We start from the raw sequence: 17960 nt of genomic DNA on the forward strand, positions 1-17960 counted from the left end.
CGAGGACTGGCAAGTTCATACGGAGGAGTACACCAAGTAGGGAAGAGTGAAGCGCATATCCAGTTTCAAGAACCATCGGGCAAACACGACCATTGGTCACACGACGACACTACAAAGTGAGGCGGATACATCGTGCGGATCAGTCGCCTTCGATCCAGGTGTCCACCAGCACCGAGCACGACCCTGTCGCCGACCACATGGACCTCCCCGTCGCCCTCGTCCTTGGTAGTCGTGTGGCTTTAGCCGCAGTGCCTCGGGAGGCGACGAGAGGGGTAGAGGGGAAGGGCGAACGAGGGATCTGAGATGGGGAAGGAGAAAATGGCGGCGGTGCTAGGTTTCACGAGTGTCTGAGGGATCCTTATGTCATGGACAATCTCGATCCTTATCTTGTGGCACGTGAAGGAGGAGGGCATATGCCAGGAAGTTGCTACATGGTATCTTTATCGTGGGTGATCATAATTAGAGTATCTACAACCAGACTTGGCACCCCCCCCCCCCTAAACGTCTGCGGACACGCCTAGACGCACCCGCGGTCAGTGACCAGTCACCTCTCAAATTTTCAATGCCACAACCAGGTACCTCATTTAGCAAAGCCCAAATCCATACAACCACATGCATCATAAACTAACTCTACGATCATCCATGACCACTACATCAATACATGCCATTGAACACCCTAGCCAGTCGATGATGCAAACAGGGGAGATGGAAAAAGAAAGCAAGCAGAACAGACGAATCGATGGTGAGATCGTGGAGCTCATACAACCAGTGGGTTGTCTGCAGATGAGTTGTCAGCAGATGCTACTGAAGAGGCGGCGTCAGAAACTTTAGTCCACAATTTTGTCATCACCACTACAAACCTCTCGTTGACCACAAAAGTAGCACGAACAAGAAACAAATCCAAACAAAAACTGAAAGAGCGATCTGTATGGGGAAGGGAGGGGAACAGGGGAGAGACGCATGTAGGATGTGGGATGAACTGTTGGGGATTGGAATACATAGGCGGAGTTAGTGGGGATTTACAGGTGCGGGGGCTGTTTCTAGGGTTTGGTGGTTTCCTCACGTGCAAAATGGGACGGGCTAACGAATTGGGCTGTCGCACAACACGGGTTAGCCCACGCTTGGACGCGTCTCTGCCCGAGCAACTCTTTGTTATCTTACACTCTTATCTAAAAAAGGGTCTAAAAATGGCGTAATGTTACGCTCTAATAAAACAACAGAGATTGCATTTGATATTTTTCTTTCAAAAATCCAGTTTTTATTGAAATTTTTGAAAAATACACACATACCTGTATACACACACACACACACACACACACACACACACACACTTCTCCGTAAAAATTCATGGTGAAATATATTTTTACGGGAGCTACACAAAATAACAAAATCATGTATTTCTAGCACACGTACTATTCACTAGTACACGATTTTTTTTGAACAACTTACATCAAAATGTATTTCATAATAAAGAGCTAATCTCTGAGCAGATATTTACCAGAGTAAAGATAAAAAGTCACGATTACAAATTCCCTATCCTTGCATACGAAAGTCTGTCAGCTAAAGAACAACTCTTCATCTTTTCTTTGTTTTTGAAAATGTTTGTTGCTGCTAATGTAACAAGTTCCAAAACTTGTCCATTGGCACTGCATAACCCGTTCTAAAGATGCATACATGTTAGATTTTTGCAAGAAGATAAAAAGTTGAAGTCAGGTGAACATCATGAGCTTGAAATTCAATGTAATAATCATGCAACCCCAGTACTTCAGTACAGTTGCCACAAAAAATACTGTTTCACCTTGTACAACAAAATTTAGCTACACAACACACCGACAGAAATTATACAAACGATTTTCCCTTCCCACGCATGAAACTGTACAATTTGTTACGCGGATGCCAGTATCCATCCCTTCCATTGCGGTGTCGTAGCACGGGGGAAACCTGACTGAACCGGTCTGGCGAGGCCAGGCATACACAGCTTGGTAATTACACTTGGACAAGAACCTGAAACAAGCCAGGCGGCTACTATGAAACAGCATCGGTAGAATTCCTATCACTGGACGAATGATGCGAGTCATCAACAATGCTAACAATGGGTGCTTCCTGCTGGTCCTGCTGGTGGTGAGAAGGCTGTAGCACATCGGATGGGATGTTGATGCCAGCAAAACCGACTAATACAGCAGCAGCTCCGATGTAGTTCAGCAGTTGGGGAGCATGACCAGTGAGCGTGTCCACAAGGGCAGCAATAGGAACTTGGATCGTGAGACCGGCTGTAGCAACGGTGGTTGTTGTGAGAAGAATTGCTTTTGCCCATAAGTAGTCACTTAGAACATTATCTAACAAACCTGCAAAGAATTAAACAGCTCATAGATTAGTGACAATTCCCAGTTAGCGGCTCTACAAGTCATTTCGATTTGGTTTGTTTCAATGTCATGTATATAGCACTCATTAATAGCAGTCAAAAATTAATCATACAATCATTCACTATTATAGCTGACATAAAGGATGAGCACCCCAGGTTTCTAAAGAATAGCAACAGGCATGTAAATGAATAAATGTGTGAAGAGCCGACCTACCTTTCCCAACAATCAGGCCAACTTGCTCCCATGTCAGTGTGTGGAACGGCTCCAGCTTGGCAAAATTTAGCACCAACGCAACGGGAAGGAAAAACAACATATTGAACAGTCCCAGGAATCCAAGAAACTGAGCCATACTCACTTGGCCTTGACCTTCTTTCTCATCAGGCAACTTTTTCCGTATCAAGGTGATATACACGGCATATAAGCCAGCTGAAACAATAGAAAGGAAGTCTCCAAGAAGAGGATTTGTGGCAACAGCATTCAGTGTACTGCCTGAATCAGCAAGACTAACTATAATTGTTCCTGCTATGCAGAGAAGCACGCTGATCAGCTTCAACCATGTGAATGTTTCTCCAAGAAATACCAATGCAACCAGGAAAGTGAAGAGGGTAGACGTGCTGCTCAGGATCGTGTTTGACTGAAAAAGCAGGGAAATATTGTAAGCCAGTTATTGATGATAGGACTAATATGGAAGCAGTGTACAGCTTTTCTTAGTATCACTTACTGTAACAGTGGTGTATCTTAGAGACAGATTGAATGTAAGCTGTGCGAGAAACCAAAAAGGGCAGACTAGCATGCTAACTCTGGCTGTACGAGCACGCGTCCAGCGCCCTTTTGCATCCAACCCCTTGCTGCAATCTGCAACACCTAGCTCTGTATGGATAGGGAAGTTCGCATTTGAAGTCAAATTGTCTTCTGACAGGGGTGAGGCTGCATTGCCCTCCTGCCCGCTTCTCTGTAGAAGATTCACACTCTCCAGATCCGCAAGCTGCTGCAGGTCTGCGCCATCCTTGCCTTTCAACTTTGACCACAGGTTGTCTATAGAATCCTCGAAGTAGCGAGCGAACTCAACTATGGGGATGTAGACAATAAACAGAGAATTGCATATGTACGTGATCAAGAAGGGGGAAACACCGCCATCCACGACAGACTGAACGATGTAGCTCGCAGCGATCCATATGCCCGCGATAGCGATGATGTAAATCAGCCCTAAACACCACCTCCAAGTGTCGTTGCTCATCATGTTGCCCCACTTGCTTCTGCTACTGCTGCTGCTGCCGGGGTCATCAGCACACTCCATGTTTCCTATTAGAGCAAAAAACAAGAATTAACATTTGGCATGATACCTCAAACAGCAATTCCGTGTGGACAGCACGGCTTTGGTAACCCAATCCTGGAAGGAACTTGGGTTGCAGCTGCAGCAGGTAAGCGACACGCATAACTTGAAATAGAAATCCTAGGATAAACCCCATAACAATCGGTCCAACAACCAGAATTCATGCCGAGTTTTACGCCGAAAATTCAGTAAGCGCGCCGCTTCCTAACAAACTTTCTGTGCCCAATCGCCTAACAGCAACGAGCCATGCGTAATTACTGACCCATACCTCCGCAGCCCCATGGGCTGGGCATCAACTACTGAAGCAGCGCAAGGCAAGCAACCTTCTGCTTCTAACTTGAACCTCTACCACCAGAAATCAGCGAATTTCTCTAGCATGATACAACCAAGGATGGGGGGAAGCTACAATGGAGCCGTGTGTTACCTGGCGCGGAGACGGAGTCGCGCTGGACGGCGGAGGAGCCCATGGATCCGATCTCTACGGAGCTCGCCACCTCTCCCGGCCAATTCGGATCCCGCCTCGTCTCTCTCCCTCCCCTGTACCTTCAGCTACCGCGACTCCTCAGCGAGCCGCGCACGGCACCCACGCGGCCCGAACGGCGGAGCGGGGGCACGCGGCGAGCCTCCGCGACCGTGCAGCCGGCGGGGGGCACGGCACCGGCGACGAGGAGGGAGGGGGGAGCCGCTCGCCGACGGGGGCCACGCGGGATGCGGACCCGCTCTCCGCTCGGAGGCTGGTTAAAGCAATGCGCGCTGAGGCTCTCGTTGGGGGTGGAGGTGGAGGCGGAGGCCGCTGCTCGCCGGAGACGCCGCGGCGGCCAGGAGCGGCGGGTGAATCTGGACGGAATCGCGCGCCGAATGTTTTTTTTCTCTCGCTCGGTGGGGTACCGCGTGGTGGTGCGGTGCGGGCGGGTGGCCTCGGGTCTCTTGTGGTGGTGCGCGGGTCGCTTCGTTCGTTCCGGAAGTGGGTCCCGCTGTCAGCCTCAGGCCTGCCACCTAACTCGAGTATTTGTTGTTTCATGATTTTTGACGGATAAGCCAGTGTCGTGGAACACGTGGTGATGGCGATCCGGATTGTTTTGATGAGAAACCAAACGGGGAATAAAAAAAAAACAGGGATGTTGTGCCTAATTCTTTTTATACTGCATTAGAACAATTTTATTGGATGTGTGCATCCTAACTATACAGAGGCCGGGTGTATACTTGTTGTGTTTGTATCCTCTTGATGCTTCATTTTGAGTTAATAAAATTCATCCTTTATAAAAAAATAAAACAACTCCAACGGGCCGACCCAAACGGACGGTAATTTTGTCCGCATTTTGTCCGTTTGGGTCCGTCAGGCGGACACGAACGTCTGCTTCCGCGTTTGGGTCGGCGCATGCGCCCAATGCTGGCCCGACCCATTTTTGACGGCGTGAAAAAAAAAGAATACATGCATATTCAAAATAAAAACAACATAATTAAACATTAAAGCCGGCCACGAAGGCCGACGAAAGTCCACGCGTCCACATTTGCATTATAAAAACTAAAAATGAACTAAACTACGAGGCGACGTGCTGCCCTAGGCGTCGTCGTTGTTGTTCTTGGGGTCCGTGAGGTCGATGAGCGTTGGCGCAGGGCCGACCCAGGGGAACGCCGTGTTCCAGAGGGTGTTCATGTCGGGCGCGGGCTGTGTCGCCGCGGCCTGGCACGCCTCCTGCTCGGCGTCCCGCTGCTCGTCCTCGGCGTCGCGCTCGAGCATCTCGAGGTGCTTGCCGTGGCGGCGCTCCTCGACCAGCCGTCGCTAGCGCCAATGCTCGAGGTATGCCGCCTCCTACGCCGGCGTCGCCCAAACCCAGACCGGTGGCGCGCTGACCCACTCGTGCACTACTCCCGTCCAGAAGTAGCGCTCGATGGGAGATGGCTCCGGCTCGGCTTTGACATGGGACGGTGTGTGAACCGGCGGTAGGACGCAGTCGCCCGCCGCGGAGAGGGCCGTGGCCGCCTCGTACGCCGCCTCCTCTTCCTCGGCCGCCGCCGCCCTACGTCGGTCGTCCTCCTCGCTCTCCCGGTAGACGGCTGCAAGGGCCTCCTGGTAGGCGGCCTCCGCCGCCTGGTCCTCCTGTCGAACGATGAGCGGAGGCGGTGGCACGGCGCGGTCGATTTCGTGAACGCGACGTCGCCTTGCCTCGCCTCCTCGTGCTCGAAGGCGAACTAGCGCGCCCAGTTGGGCGAGTCGGTTGCGTAGGCGGGGTCGCGATGCTGCTCCGACGTCAGGAGCGCCCGCCGGCGCCGCACCTCCTCCACGTGCGCCCTAGCTGACCGCGGCGCCACCGGTACTGGGATCCTCTCCGGATCCAGGTGCCAGGCGTGCGGTAGGGTGGCGTCGGGGTACGGGAGAGGCACACGGTGCTGCCAGTGCCACTCTGCCTGGTGCACTAACACGTTGACGTGCTGCCTCGGCCGGCGAGCTGGCACCGGCGGAGGCGGGAGGAACTCCGAGGGAAAAGGCCTGGCAGCGGACTTGCCCTTTGGCCTTGCTGCTGCTGCCGGCGCCGGAGAAGAGCCCCATTTGGCACGGCTGGGTTGGCTAGGGTTTGCTGGTGACGGGGGAGCGAGTGTGGCTAGATGGGGACGGGGGCTGGCTGGAAGCGGTTGAGGGCGGCCCTGCCGCACGGTCGGCATAAAAAATGACGACCGCCGTCGCTGACGTGTGGGCCCGAGGTCATAAATTAAGCTGACCAGGAAGGTCGCGGGCAGTTGGACGACCGCCAGGTGGGTCCGCGGCGGACACCAAGAAGACGCGCGTGGCGTCCGTTCCACGTCCGCGCAGACGCATTTGGGGCGCAAATTTGGGCCGCAAATGCATCGGCGCGGACGCGAAGCGGACTCGATTTGGGTTTAGGACGGCGCATTGGGCCTCCTCTTTTGTCTGCTATTACGTCTCCGTCGTATCTACTTTTCCAAACACTTTTGCTCTTGTTTTGGACTCTAACTTGTATGATTTGAATGGAACTAACCCGGACTGACGCTGTTTTCAGCAGAATTGCCATGGTGTTATTTATGTGCAGAAACAAAAATTCTCGGAATGACCTGAAACTTGACGGAGACTATTTTTGGAAATAATAAAAAATACTGACAAAAGATCAAGACCAGGGGACCCACACCGTATCCACGAGGGTGGGGGCGCGCCCCCTACCTCGTGGGCCCCCTGGAGCTCCTCCGACCTCAACTCCAACTCTATATATTCGTGTTCGGAGAGAAAAAAATCAAGAAGAAGGATTCATCGCGTTTTACGATACGGAGCCGCCGTCAAGCCCTAAACACTATCGAGAGGGCTGATCTAGAGTCCGTTCGGGGCTCCGGAGAGGGGAATCCGTCGCCATCGTCATCATCAACCATCCTCCATCACCAATTTCATGATGCTCACCGCCGTGCGTGAGTAATTCCATCGTAGGCTTGCTAGACGGTGATGGGTTGGATGAGATTTATCATGTAATCGAGTTAGTTTTGTTAGGGTTTGATCCCTAGTATCCACTATATTCTGAGACTGATGTTGCTATGACTTTGCTATGCTTAATGCTTGTCACTAGGGCCAGTACCATGATTTCAGATCTGAACCTATTATGTTTTCATGAATATATGTGAGTTCTTGATCCTATCTTGCAAGTCTATAGTCACCTACTATGTGTTATGATCCGGCAACCCTGAAGTGACAATAATCGGGACCACTTCCGGTGATGACCGTAGTTTGAGGAGTTCATGTATTCACTATGTGTTAATGCTTTGGTCCGGTACTCTATTAAAAGGAGGCCTTAATATCCCCTAGTTTCCGCTAGGACCCCGCTGCCACGGGAGGGTAGGACAAAAGATGTCATGTAAGTTTTTTTCCATAAGCACGCATGACTATATTCGGAATACATGCCTACATTAAATTGATGAATTGGAGCTAGTTCTGTGTCACCCTAGGTTATGACTGTTACATGATGAACCACACCCTAGGTTGTGCCTGAGGGCTATGTTATGGATGAAGAAACTAAAAGAGATTTCCTTGCTTGGAATGATAGAAGCGATCTTAAGAAATTATTGGCTAAGCTTAAACAAAAAACTCTGAATGCTAGAATGAAATATGATCCCGCTTATGCTACTTCACCTATCTTTGTTACTAATAAGGATTATGAATTCTCTATTGATCCTGATATAATTACTTTGGTTGAATCTGATCCTTTTTATGGCTATGAATCTGAAACTGTTGTGGCACATCTTACTAAATTAAATGATATAGCCACCATATTCACTAATGATGAGAGAACTTGCTACTTTTATATCCTTAAAATATTTCCGTTCTCATTAAAAGGTGATGCTAAGATATGGTTTAATTCTCTTGATCCTGGTTGTGTGCGTAGTCCCCAGGATATAATCTATTACTTCTCTGCTAAATATTTCCCCGCTCATAAGAAACAAGCTGCTTTAAGGGATATATACAATTTTGTGCAAATTGAAGAAGAAAGTCTCCCACAAGCTTGGGGGAGGCTTCTCCAATTACTTAATGCTTTGCCTGATCACCCTCTTAAGAAAAATGAAATACTTGATATCTTTTATAATTGACTAACCGATGCTTCCAGAGATTACCTGGATAGTTGTGCTGGTTATGTTTTCAGGGAAAGAACACCGGATGAAGCTGAAATTCTATTGAATAATATGTTGACAAATGAAAATAATTGGACACTTCCTGAGCCTATTCCTAAACCAACTCCGAAGAAAAGGGGTATTCTATTTCTCAGTCCTGAAGATATGCAAGAGGCAAAGAAATCCATGAAAGAAAAGGGTATTAAAGCTGAAGATGTCAAGAATTTACCTCCTATTGAAGAAATACACGGTCTTAGTTTACCACCTGTTGAAGAAATATATGGTTTTAATCCATCACCTATTGAAGAAACACATGGTCTTGATAACCTGACACAGGTAGTAAAGGTAATTTCTCTCTATAGATATGATAAAGCTGAAATCCCATTTACTAAGTTTGCTAGCCCATGCTTAGATGAGTTTGATAAATTTATGGTTAAGTAAGAAGACTTCAATGCTTATTTTGGTAGAGAATTAAAACGCAGTGCTGATATGCTTGAACACTTGGGTGATTATATGGCTAATGTTAAAGGTGAACTTAAACTTATTAGTAAACATGCTTCTATCGTTACCACTCAAGTAGAACAAGTACTTAAAGCTCAAAATGATTTGCTCAATGAATTGAATAGTAAGAATAATTACTATGCTGTTAGAGTGGCTACTAGAACTGGTAAAATGACTCAGGAACCTTTGTATCCTGAAGGCCACCCTAAGATAATTATGCAAGATTCTCAGAGAAATAATATAGATGCACCTAGTCCTTCTAAAAGGAAGAAAAAGAAAAATGATAGGACTTTGCATGTTCTAGTGAACCTATTGCTGAAACACCTGAGAATCCAAATGATATTTCTATTTCTGATGCTGAAACACAATCTGGTAATGAACCTGAAACTAGTGATAATGTTAATGATAATGTTCATGATGATGCTCAACCTAGCAATGATAATGATATAGAAATTGAACTTGCTGTTGATCTTGATAACCCACAATCAAAGAATCAAGGTTATGATAAGAAACACTTTGTTGCTAGGAAACACTACAAGGAAAGAGAGCCTTTGGTTCAGAAACCCATGCCTTTTCCTCCCAAACCATCCAAGAAAAATGATGATGAGGATTTTGAGCGCTTTGCTGAAATGATTAGACCTATCTTTTTGCGTATGCGATTAACTGATATACTCAAAATGAATCCTTATACTAAGTATATGAAAGATATTGTTACTAATAAAAGAAAGATAGCGGAAGCTGAAATTTCCACCATGTTTGCTAATTATACTTGTAAAGGTGAAATACCAAAGAAACTTGGAGATCCAGGAGTACCCACTATACCATGCTCCATTAAAAGAAAATATGTTAAAACTGCTTTATGTGATCTTGGAGCCGGTGTTAGTGTTATGCCTCTCTCTTTATATCGTAGACTTGATTTGAATAAGTTGACACCTAATGAAATATCTTTGCAAATGGCTGATAAATCAACTGCTATACCTGTCGGTATTTGTGAGGATGTGCCTGTTGTGGTTGCTAACGTTACTATTTTAACGGACCTTGTTATTCTTGATATTTCCGAGGACGATAGTATGTCTATTATTCTTGGAAGACCCTTTTGAATACTGCAGGGGCTGTTATTGATTGCACCAAAGGCAATGTCACTTTTCATGTTAATGGTAATGAGCATACGGTACACTTTCCGAGGAAACAACCTCAAGTCCACATTATCAATTCTATTGGAAAAATTCCATCGATTATTTTTGGAGGTTTTGAATTTCCTCTTCCTATTGTCAAGAAGAAATATGACATTCTTATTGTTGGGGATGTGCATATCCCCGTTGAGGTAACCTAGTGTTATTCAAAAATTCTCCGGTTCCATGTTATTCGGAATGAGTTTGTTAACAAGACTTGATCAACCTTGTTAATGGATTCCTTTTGATGATCATGAGATGGATGAATTTAGAAAATACAACTCCCTGTACCCTCTTTCTACTTTCTGTTATTTATATTAAATAAAGCAAAAATAGTATTTTCTATCTGTTTTCTGATTATCCGTGCAATATAAAAATACCCCGAAAATAAAAGTTCTCCAAATGCCCTGAAATTTAAATATGATTTTTTCTGGAATATTTGAGAATATTTGGCACTGAGAACACAACAGGGGGCATACACCTGGCCACGAGGGTGGAGGGCCCGCCCCCTGCCTCGTGGGCCCATAGTGGCCCTCCTCCACTTATTCCTGCACCCACACACTCCTTCTTCCTCCCACAAACACCATTATCCAGCTCAAGCACGAGTTCTAGCTCATTTTGCTGCGATTTTCGATCTCCTTGCTCAAAGCACCTCTCACAAAACTGCTTTGGGGGATTGTTCCTTGGTATGTGACTCCTCCATTGGTCCAATTAGTTTTTGTTCTAGTGCTTTATTCATTGCAAATTTGTGCTGCCTAGGTGACCATGTTCTTGAGCTTGCATGTCAAATTTATATGGTTCCAATTAGTTCTAATGCATGATATAGGCTCTAGGCACTTGTAGGAGTAGTTGCTATCAATTTTGTTGAGTTTGGTTCACTTTTATTTGAAGTTGCTAAAAATTTCAGAATTTTTCAGAAAATAATGAAGAGATTTTTGAGGGGCTCATCGAGCCGAAGCTCGAAGGATAAGCAAAGTGAGGAGGATAAGAGACCCAAGTATAATCTCCCTCGCACCGCGGAGGTCCGGCCGTGTGAATGGCCTTGTGATGATTTCTTGAGAGCTGCTAGGATTTATGATGATTTCTATGAATTGGCTGAGAATGCAGGCCTCACCGCCTTCCTCCACGACCAACGCGAACAGTTTCTCTTACTCACCAATATCTTTGTGCAAAACTTTAATTTCCATGCTAGGAGCTCACCACCTATGGTGGAGTTTTATTTATATGATGAGCATAAGGAGATGTCACTTCGTGATTTTTGTCGGGTTTGTTTGATCCCTTTTGAGGGCATCATAGAGGAACCAAATCATGACGATGTGGATGGGTTTATTAATACCATCACTGTAGGGGAAACGAGGAAGGTTTCCGACGCACGAACTACTAGCATACACTTTCCTGTTCTACGTTACTTTGCTATATTTGCTAGTAGATGCTTAATTGGGTGCGGAAACTGTGGAAACCTGAATGCCCCTGATATTGTTATTTTGCGCCATGCCTTATTCCGTGATGATACATTCAGCATGAGTGCCCCTACCTCGTGGGCCCCCTGGAGCTCCTCCGACATCAACTCCAACTCTATATATTCGTGTTCGGAGAAAAAAAAATCAAGGAGAAGGATTCATTGCGTTTTACGATACGGAGCCGTCGTCAAGCCCTAAACTCTCTCGGGAGGGCTGATCTGGAGTCCGTTCGGGGCTCCGGAGAGGGGAATCCGTCGCTATCGTCATCATCAACCATCCTCCATCACCAATTTCATGATGCTCATCGCCGTGCGTGAGTAATTCCATCGTAGGCTTGCCGGACGGTGATAGGTTGGATGAGATTTATCATGTAATCGAGTTAGTTTTGTTAGGGTTTGATCCCTAGTATCCACTATGTTCCGAGATTGATGTTGCTATGACTTTGCTATGCTTAATGCTTGTCACTAGGGCCCGAGTGCCATGATTTCAGATCTGAACCTATTATGTTTTCATGAATATATGTGAGTTCTTGATCCTATCTTGCAAGTCTATAGTCACCTACTATGTGTTATGATCCGGCAACCCTGAAGTGACAATAATCGGGACCACTTCCGGTGATGACCGTAGTTTGAGGAGTTCATGTATTCACTATGTGTTAATGCTTTGGTCCGGTACTCTATTAAAAGGAGGCCTTAATATCCCTTAGTTTCCGCTAGGACCCCGCCGCCACGGGAGGGTAGGACAAAAGATGTCATGCAAGTTCTTTTGCATAAGCATGTATGACTATATTCGGAATACATGCCTACATTACATTGATGAATTGGAGCTAGTTCTGTGTCACCCTAGGTTATGACTATTACATGATGAACCAGATCCGGCATAATTCTCTATCACCGATCCATTGCCTACGGGCTTTCCATATATTGTTCTTCGCTTATTTACTTTTCCGTTGCTATTGTTACAATCACTACAAAATACCAAAAACATTACTTTTGCTACCGTTACCACTCCTATCATATTACTTTGCTACTAAACACTTTGCTGCAGATATTAAGTTATCCAGGTGTGGTTGAATTGACAACTCAGCTGCTAATACTTGAGAATATTCTTTGGCTCTCCTTGTGTCTAATCAATAAATTTGGGTTGAATACTCTACCCTCGAAAACTGTTGCGATCCCCTATACTTGTGGGTTATCATCTGCGCCGACCCAAACGCACAACGATGGATGAAATGGGCCGCACAAATCCAGAGTGATGGTAGCAAACTGTGGATAGACCCAAAACCAATGATAGCAGGCAGATAATAGCTTTAGTTAAAAATACAGATAATGGCTCCTTTAATGTTTGTTTGCACCCAACATGAAACTCATAGTAGACACCAGAGATTAACCAGATAGTAGATAGATAATACTGATTGCTGCCCCAATATGTACCCCACAACCATTTAAAAACTCAAGTTTTAGCATTAGTTTGGACCTGACTCGGAGTCTAATAGGTGAACACGACGATAATGTAGCATGTCATCATATTAAGCGACGCATAACATAAGCAGACACGGAAGAGTGCGACCTCTCTTGCGGACCCGTGTAGTCCTCAAGGTCATCTGCTCAGTTGATGATGGTAATGCAGTTGCCGTGGCTGCCGGCGACGGGGAAGAAGATCTGAGGCGGCGAAAGATAGTCTGGAGAGCGGATCCCTGCTGTGGTGAACCCTTCCGTCGTTGGAGCAGCTGAGCTGGGGTGGAACACAGCGCCGCAGGAGTAGGACAAACCACACAAGGTTTTCTTTGACACATATCTGTAACATAAGTAATTGAGTAAGGGCTTGTTTGAATTTGAGGATTCTAAAAATGCAGGGATAGGAAATAGACAGAAATAGGATAGGAATGCACGTGCAAAACAGAGAATTTAAAAACACAGAATTTCTGCCAATCTGGGTGTTTGATTCACAACAATTGGAAGATCACATGATGCAAAAAAGCATGGTGAGATTAAGTCAAACCACAAGAAAATGTACGGTTATAATGCTATTATGCTACTATCTCTTAGTCTTGTGCTTGATGAATAGGAATATGAAAAGGAGGAGAAGTGGAAATTAGAATTCCTATGGTTTTTCTTTGAAGGAGACACTAAAGGAACAAATCCTACAGTTTTCCTTTGCTCCATTCCTTTGCACCAAATTCATGAAAAGTAGTACCATAGGAAACTTTCCAATTCCGATGTTTTTCATTCACTTTTCCTTTCAAGCACTGGCGATTCTAGTAGGCAGGCTTGAGCAAGGAAAATCCTATACTAAAAAAATGTTTTTGTGCTACTTCTATTACTTTGGACCCAGGCCAGTGCCATACTAGCTCAACTCCCAGTCCCATCGACAAATGCATAGCTCAAACGCGCAGAGATAAATAATGATGGTGTTCAAGAGAGTCCATCACGGATAGCTAAGTTGCCTGGTACCTCACTGCTTGTCATATAGTAGGATAAAATAATCGTATTTCCCGTTACTACGAGTGCTCAGTGGACAATATATATAACATGTAGAGTAAAAAAGAGATGCAACAAGTGTACAACCTCTTTGGCGAAGCCATGTCGATCTCAGCGTGATTGGGTTGGCCGGTGAGGATGCTCCGGCTGACTTGGCTGTCGGAGGAGGGGAAGAAGATCTTAGGCGTCTAGAGATGGAGCCCGAGGTACTGCTCCGCTGTGATGGAGGGTTTCGTTGTTGGAGCAGCTCCGGTGAGTTGTACGACGCCGAGGCTAAAGCAGGGCAAGAGAGACAACGAACAACATTAAACTGAGTGGAATTCTAATAGCATCTCCAATACATGACGTAAAATACATAAACACAAAGTGCTAGATGTAAAATACATCAGCCGCTCATCTCTGAACTTAACTGTCAAAACTGAATTTAACTATCGAAACTGAACTTAACTGTCGAAACTGAACTTAACTGTCAAAACTGAATTTTGCTGTCGAAACTGAATTTTGCTGTCGAAACTAAACACACTAGCAAGGTGAGGCTACACGTCGGTCGACTGACTTTTTCATCTCTGGTCAGTCGATTTTGCAGCCGTTGGATACAAAATGAAGGGCCTGCGGTTCATATTCAACCTCCACCCCCCTGAGCCGGCCAAACAGCAGGCCCCCGCCGCCCGCTGCCGGCGGTGCACCACCCCGCCTGCCCCGAAAACACTCCCCACCGCCGGTCCGCCGCCACCCCGGCCATCCCTCTAGGCCCCCCCCGTGCCGAGCTTTTTCTCCGGCGATCCCCACGCCACCGCCCCACCAACACCCCGCCACGGCCGGCGACCACCGCCCCCATCCTGAACCCTAAGATAGATAGTGGGGTACCTCTCCGGCGAGCCCCCCTCCCCACTGCAGCTGGTTCTTCCTTCACCCCGGCGGCATCAGAGTGAAGTGTAGCTAAATCGGAGCAGCATCGCAAGCAAGAGCAAGAGTGAGAGTAGCAGCGCGAGCAAGAGCAATAGCAAGAGCAGACCAGGCAGGGGACCGAGAGCAAGAGTAGAGCAGCAGCGTGAGCGAGAGCTAAAGCAGCAGCAGGTCCTACTGATGTGGACGTCGCCGCCGAGGGAGCGACATCGTGGAGGAAGTGGCCGGCGACGCCGCCGTGGATGGAGCCGTGCTGTGTCGGCTCGGGACCGAGCGCCGACAGCACCGTGAGATCAAATCAAGAAGAAAATGCGGCGATTAGTGTACAACCTCTTTGGTGGCGCCAATTAGGCCGCAGCTTCATCCGAGGAAACGGTGACGATGATGCTCTTCCGGTGGTGCAGGTGAAGACGGCGGTGTGGGAATGGAGATGGCGCGAAAGACGAGGGGAACGTCGGGGCAGCTCCTTGGAGGTGGAGGACGGGGTGGCTGAACTGGCGGGACGATGAGATCGACGACGGATCCTCATCCGGTACGGTGGATGAGGGACGTTGATGTGACCAGAGGTGCAAAAAGAGATCAAGTTATCAAATCAAATAGTTTGACTATTGGCCAAATTACAATGAAAGTACCATCATCAGAACCACCAGCTGAAGAAGTCACGCCAAATTTTCGTACTCCAAGTTGGAAATTGGTCGGTGCTATTCCAATTCAAGTAGCCTAATTTTTTTAGTTTTTTTAGTAAGTTTCATCCGAATAGAAACCGCTATGGTACGGTCTTGTTTTGGTTGGTTAGATCCTGCGTGATCTATTATGGTTAGGCGTGATCCTGCATGATTAACAACGTTGCCGGATTATTTTATTAGGAAAGTCCTAGTTATATGGTTGAGAGAGAGAGAGTCCTAGTTTTCCTTCTCTTTGTTTGCACGTGAGTGTTTTGCACGTTAGGATAGAGTCCAGGTCGGTTTGTGAGCTCAGGGTCGCCTATAAATATGGCTGGCTTCGGCCATGTAACGCAGATTGGTTTTTCTTTAATCATGAGTCAATAAAGTTACAGAAAACGTTCCATGTCGAGGGACACCAAATATCGTCTTCGTTGCTGATCCGTGAGGATTTTGTTGCTGCTGTGCGTGGAGTCGATTCAATCTACTTGACGCAAGTTTTCGTTCTTACGTTCTTGCATCTTTGCTCGACCGGAATTTCTTGTTGCTGCTAGTATCGTGAAAGATCGGGCCGACGAACGACTCGCCATCTAGTCGAGTCTACATCAAGTGGTATCAGAGCTAAGGTTGTTCACGGTACTGTGTTGATCAAGATGTCAACCTCGGTCAACAAGGGTGATGAGGTTGCTGCTGATTCTGAGGAAATAGTACGTCTAGTGTATGCGGATGATATTCCGCAAAATATTCGGGATGGTTTTGACCACACATGCAACTACATCAAGCAATGTCATGATGCGCTCGGCAGAAGAATAGATGTCTTGATCACTCGGTTTGATGGTTTGGCGGACATCATCAATATGCCGGCGACGAATTTTGCCCCACCACAGACTGCTCCGGCTGCTCCACTGCATTATGCACCACCAGCTCGCGAAGGACATGCCGGCGTGCATGATCGCCGTTTGGCGGCACACCCTCATGCTGGAGATGATGGTTTCAATGATGGCGTTGACCATGCGGGGTACGCGCCACGACCACGACACTATGAGCCTCTTCCCGAAACATCCGTTCGTGGTGGAGTGCATGACCGAGTTGGTCAAGCTGTGCGTGTGCCTTTGGATGATGGAATTGGGCGCATAAAAATTTCAATCCCTTCGTTCTCCGGCAAGTGCGAACCAGAAGGCTATTTGGAGTGGGAGATGCGTGTTGATCAAATTTTTGATGCCCATCATTATAGCGAGGAGAAGAAAGTTCAACTTGCTGGAATTGAATTCACCGGATACGCGCTAATTTGGTGGAATCAAATTTGTCGTTCAAGACATCGGCCGATGACTTGGCGAGGTATGAAAGAATTCATGAGGCGACGTTTTGTTCCTGAGCACTATAAAAGAGACATGTACAACAAGTTGCAGCGGCTCTCTCAAGGTAATATGAGTGTTGATGAATATTACAAGGAGATGGAATTGCTTATGATACGTACAGGGACAACGGAGGATCCGGAGGCGACTATGGCTCGTTTCTTTAACGGGCTAAATATCGAGGTGCAGGATCGTGTTGAGATGGTGGTCTACTACAACATACAAGATCTTGTGCACCAAGCTGTGCGTGCGGAACAACAGATTAAGCGACGCCAAGTCAACATTGTTCCCAGTACCACTTTGAACACATGGCGACGCTCGCAGTATAAGAGTGAGGATGTCGGTCCTAGCTCCAGGGCAACATCATCAAATCGCTCTCATGGTTCCGTGCAAAAGGATGCTTCAAAATCAGGACTGTTGATGGTTGATTCTAGTGCACAGTCGACCGGATGCACTAGTGACATAGAGTGTTTCAAGTGTGGAGGAAGGGGACATATGAAGCGTGAATGTCCTAATGAGAAAAGAATGTTGCTCACAAGAGATGGCTATGCATCCGCTAGTGATGAAGAGGCATTTTCTGACACTTCTGGTGAAAAATCTGAAGATGTTGAAAATGTGGTTGCGAGTTTCGAAGCTGCTGAATCATATCCGTCTTTGATGGTGCAACGGGTGCAAGAAGATCGCATTGAGGATAAGGGGCAGCGATGGAATATTTTTCAAACTCAATGCAAAATCGACAACACTAATTGTAAGTTGATCATAGATGGAGGAAGCTACACCAACACGGTTAGCAAGGACTTGGTGGATGCTTTAGCTTTGCCTACCTGGAAGCACCCACAACCCCACTGCGTCGAATGGTTATATCAGTCGGGGAAACTGAAAGTTACTCACAAGGTGCGTCTCAATTTTTCGGTTGGTGACTATACTGATACAGTGATTTGTGATGTATTGCCGATGGATGCATGTCACTTATTGTTGGGGAGACCGTGGCAATATGACCGTCATGCCACACATGAGGGACGGTCCAATACATACTCTTTTTGGAATGCCGGAAGACGACATGTTCTGCGTTCTATGTTTATGGGAGAAATCATGGTGGACACAACTGCTTCACTGAAGA

At 46.8% G+C, this 17960-nt stretch overlaps 1 protein-coding gene across 1 annotated transcript; it reads right to left on the reverse strand.

Annotated features, from left to right (window-relative positions):
- Positions 1 to 1723: 1723 nt before the first annotated feature.
- LOC125520728 (uncharacterized vacuolar membrane protein YML018C) lies at positions 1724 to 4617 on the reverse strand. The gene is made up of 4 exons (XM_048685719.1): positions 4121 to 4617; positions 3085 to 3665; positions 2577 to 2997; positions 1724 to 2345 (listed from the first exon to the last, which is right to left on the reverse strand). Exons 1-4 carry the CDS (start codon positions 4161 to 4163, stop codon positions 2026 to 2028), a joined length of 1365 nt encoding a protein of 454 aa, XP_048541676.1. The 5' UTR covers positions 4164 to 4617; the 3' UTR covers positions 1724 to 2025.
- Between the last annotated feature and the right edge of the window lie 13343 nt (positions 4618 to 17960).

The sequence above is a fragment of the Triticum urartu genome, chromosome 7, assembly GCF_003073215.2.
Source record: "Triticum urartu cultivar G1812 chromosome 7, Tu2.1, whole genome shotgun sequence".
NCBI classification, from domain to species: Eukaryota; Viridiplantae; Streptophyta; class Magnoliopsida; order Poales; family Poaceae; genus Triticum; species Triticum urartu.